This window comes from Telmatherina bonti, assembly GCF_933228915.1.
Source record: "Telmatherina bonti genome assembly, chromosome: 8".
In the NCBI taxonomy this organism is placed as follows: Eukaryota; Metazoa; Chordata; class Actinopteri; order Atheriniformes; family Telmatherinidae; genus Telmatherina; species Telmatherina bonti.
Genome location: NC_136626.1, coordinates 18227256 through 18230990, shown reverse-complemented (window position 1 = coordinate 18230990; position 3735 = coordinate 18227256). Strand labels below are relative to the sequence as shown.

General features: G+C 36.7%; 1 protein-coding gene across 1 annotated transcript; it reads right to left on the bottom strand.

Moving 5' to 3' along the window:
- Positions 1 to 552: 552 nt before the first annotated feature.
- On the bottom strand, positions 553 to 2904 carry polr2h (RNA polymerase II, I and III subunit H). The gene is made up of 6 exons (XM_079244691.1): positions 2748 to 2904; positions 2444 to 2535; positions 1942 to 2025; positions 1253 to 1346; positions 1038 to 1121; positions 553 to 859 (listed from the first exon to the last, which is right to left on the bottom strand). The coding sequence occupies exons 2-6, from the start codon at positions 2514 to 2516 to the stop codon at positions 742 to 744; spliced, it is 453 nt and encodes a 150-aa protein (XP_079100817.1). The 5' UTR covers positions 2517 to 2535; positions 2748 to 2904; the 3' UTR covers positions 553 to 741.
- Between the last annotated feature and the right edge of the window lie 831 nt (positions 2905 to 3735).

Here is a 3735-nt window from a genome sequence, read left to right as displayed (position 1 = left end):
TGTGAGTCATCGCTAGTTTGCTTCCAAATCTTGTGACATCCATTAGCACCAACTTTGGGAGGCCTGTTTCATGCACAAAAGCTGCTTCTTTGCTTCTAATTCAATTTTCTGTTCCCTGAATGTCCACATTTTAATTCGCTGGCATCTAGTTTTTAGCTACTCGCCTGCAAATAAAGTCCAATGGGTAAGCTGCAATCGAAAAATCATATACTATTTCCAGATAAAATAGGACGTTTTCAAAGATGAAACATTAACTTGAATCTGTAAGAGTGAACAAAGAAGAATTTTTTAACATTGTCTTAGTTTGCAGTCATACACTGAGCTGGTACCAGTTAAAGGTGCATCAATGATCATCGACATGTGATTGTAGAGAAAATCAAATAACATCGTAGCTTTTCGGTGTCACTGTGTTACAAATGCACTTCAAACTTTAGATGGAGAAGGTAAGAGAAAAATCAGCAGCTGACATGGATGGCTGACATTTTGTATAAAAAGACATTTTTATTTACACTTTGCAAAACTGCAGCAGTTCTTTAGTCTCTCATCCATCTCCTTGGTGGAACCACTGTCAACCAACCAACAGGGGAAGATAAGATGTTTTCTTAAAAATCCATGTGTCCTGTCTGTAAGCTGCTCATAGCTCCAGACTAACATGAAGCGGTTTGGTGCCCTGCTTACGGTGACTTTGAGGTAAACTGTGACAACAGTAGAAACCACGTGAGTGGGTGAAGACACAGAGGTTTAGAAGGCCAGCTTCTTCATGAGGAGGTAGACCCTGGAGTCCACTTCAAAACCGTGAAGGTTGTTGGCATCCCCCTGCAGCCTCATGAGGAGACCTCCATAAGACACATAGGCGGAGCTGAAAGACAGAGCACACCAGGGAATTTAGGATTACACTAATAAATTAAACGCGTGCTGCCTAATTTTCATCTTCAACTTCCTGGTAGCACTTTACATTTCTTTCTAATAGTTAATGACTATTCAGTCACACTTTAGGTGAGTATTTGCAAAATACTGTGTGGTCATATTTCCCTTACAGACGTGTGGCAGCTTCTGTTGAAGTCTCATCGCCTTCAATCTTGTAGACCTTTCCATACATCACATAGTCAAACTGGTCTGCTCTGAATAACATGAAATAAGAGCACAAATTTTAAACAGACCAAAAATATACTGTGGACATTAAAGTGGCTGTGGTATTAGGTAGTAAAATACAGCATTCATCTACAGTATCATCCACAAAATCCTGTTTTACCTAGACGGTCGATCATCTTGAGGATTATACTCCCCATCATCTGGTGTTCCATCTTCATATAAAGTACTGGCAATCACCAGTCTGAACTTGTCGCCTGAACAAAGCAGACAATGAAAGGAAAAGATAAAGGTATTAGGTGTATACATTGTAACTTGGCTCATTTTTTGATGCATGATTCAGTTTACTCTCATCTATGTCCAGTTAGAAAACTTAGCAATAATGCACAGCCTGCCTGCATGTGGCCTAATCCCAATTCTTCCTGTTGTCACTACGGCTTGGTCTCATCCCTCCATTTTGCAGGAGCAGGGTGTCCTTTGCATTTCAGGGTTTGAGAAATAGGTTCTTCTCAATAATTTTGATGTTTCCAGATGGCTAGATCAACACTACTACTTGATATCTAAAAGTAATGGGATCTTTTTAAATTGTTAAAATGAGGAAAGGCAGGACAAATGGAAGAAAATGGATTTGAGTTTAAGATTATGAAACCAAAAGAAAAAGCTAGCATAGATTCACCTAAAAGAAATAAGATCACTTTACTTGTAAAACAACAAAAATAAGTATTAATAAAAATAATGCAAATAAATTATGCCACATTCTATTCTGGATATATTGTGTGCAAGTCAGATTAATATTAACATTAAGCTTAATAAAACTAAAAACCCTTGAGAATAAAATGGTGACCGTTTTACCCAGATCAACAGGATAAATCTGAATGTTCACATCCAAGATGAGGTCCATCTTGAAGGATTCACTTTCACAATGTAGACGAGACACTGCAGCAAACAGAATAATGTTGATGAGATGATGGACACTTTTCCATTTAGGAAAAATTATAACCAAGTGCATACTGGTCAGACAAACTTAAAAACCTCTGGCTAATATTGTGTTTGCCCCTCTTCTTTATGTGAAACAGATGCAAGGAGAAGCTGAATTGTAATTATGTTGTTTGGGGGTGTCTAGCGAACTTGAATGCTAGGACCCATGGTTTTCCTGCAGACATTCATTTTTTTCACTTCAGTTATTTTGATATAGTTGGTTATTGTTGCAATTTCCATAACATACATGTAACACAGGTGTGTTACATTAATAATGATAAATCGGAAAGAAGGAGGCAACTAAAGCATGAGTTTCAGTTAACTCACGCTTCAGAGGTCTTGTGTAACTATGTGTATTGTATTACATCGTACAAACCTCTGTCAAACTTCTTGCCATCTGGATCGATGTCTTTTACATCAAAGATATCTTCAAACAGAATCCCAGCCATCTCTGCTCCAGTTTATGAACTTGTAAAGGAAACAATGGAAAATCATGCAGCTAGTTTAATTTGGTTAGTCTGATTAAAGGTTGTCAAAGCAGATACATTCCTCCACTAAATAAATAAATAAATAAATAAAACAATTTTCATACTAGTATACGCTAGGAAACACTACCATATGCCTTTATCCAAGCTAACTGTTAGCTTTAACGTGCTCCCCATATCATTCTTCATGCTTACCTGAAATGATGTATTATGTACAAAATCCGTCGAATTAAGTTTTTTTTTTTCCCGGATTTGACAAGTGTTATGTACAAGTTCTATATTTGTTATCTTTGTATGATCTCATTTATTAGTCTCTGAGACCAACTATACCGCGCAGGAACAATGTGCTCAACCTTTGACACCAAAACTACTTCCGGTCGAAGATACAAAATAAATGGCATTTTTTTTAAAGATTTGCCTTTAAAATTACTTTTTAAAAAACACATTCATCAATTATTTCTTTCAAAAAGTATGCTGACAATTAAACTAAGTTGTCTCAATATCGAAAAGCACCAAACATTTATGTTTTTTCTGGGTAAAGGAGAACACGACTGGTGTTGTTTACGACGTTTGAGTTTACTTTCCGCCTTTGTTCATCTTGTTGCTAGGTATTTTTAGCGTCCTGCCTGTGTACTGTTGCTAGCTAATGTTAAGCATACTTATAAAAATGTAAGATAAGTCCTCCTCCGAAACATGTATTTTCATATCTTTCGTCCACGGATCGAATTAATGCACCGAGGACGTGTCTATATTCACCAGGTAAATGGTGTACGTTTAAAGTGAATAAGGTAGGTTTGATAACTGATATGTCCCTTTGTGCAGCCTAGCTAGCCTTTCCTCGCTCACTTCATACAAGCTGATAACGATGTCGTTGCTGAAGATGTGAATTAGTTTTATGTCTTTACAATGTCAACTGAAATTAAATATCACCATATTTACAGACACCTGAGTTGATGCTTCTCATTCAAGCTAAGAAAGTCATCCTCAGCTTGAATACGAATTTGCAGTTATCAAGTATTTAACAAAAGATGCTTAGTCTAACAATAAATTTGTCTTTTCTTATTTTTTAAGAATGAAAAATTTCCATGTTCTCCTTGCAGTCTTCAGCATGCTCACTGGAAGAACAATAAGAAAGGTCTTGACTGATTGAGAGTATTTCTTGTCAGTTGTTGGAAAATTTGGG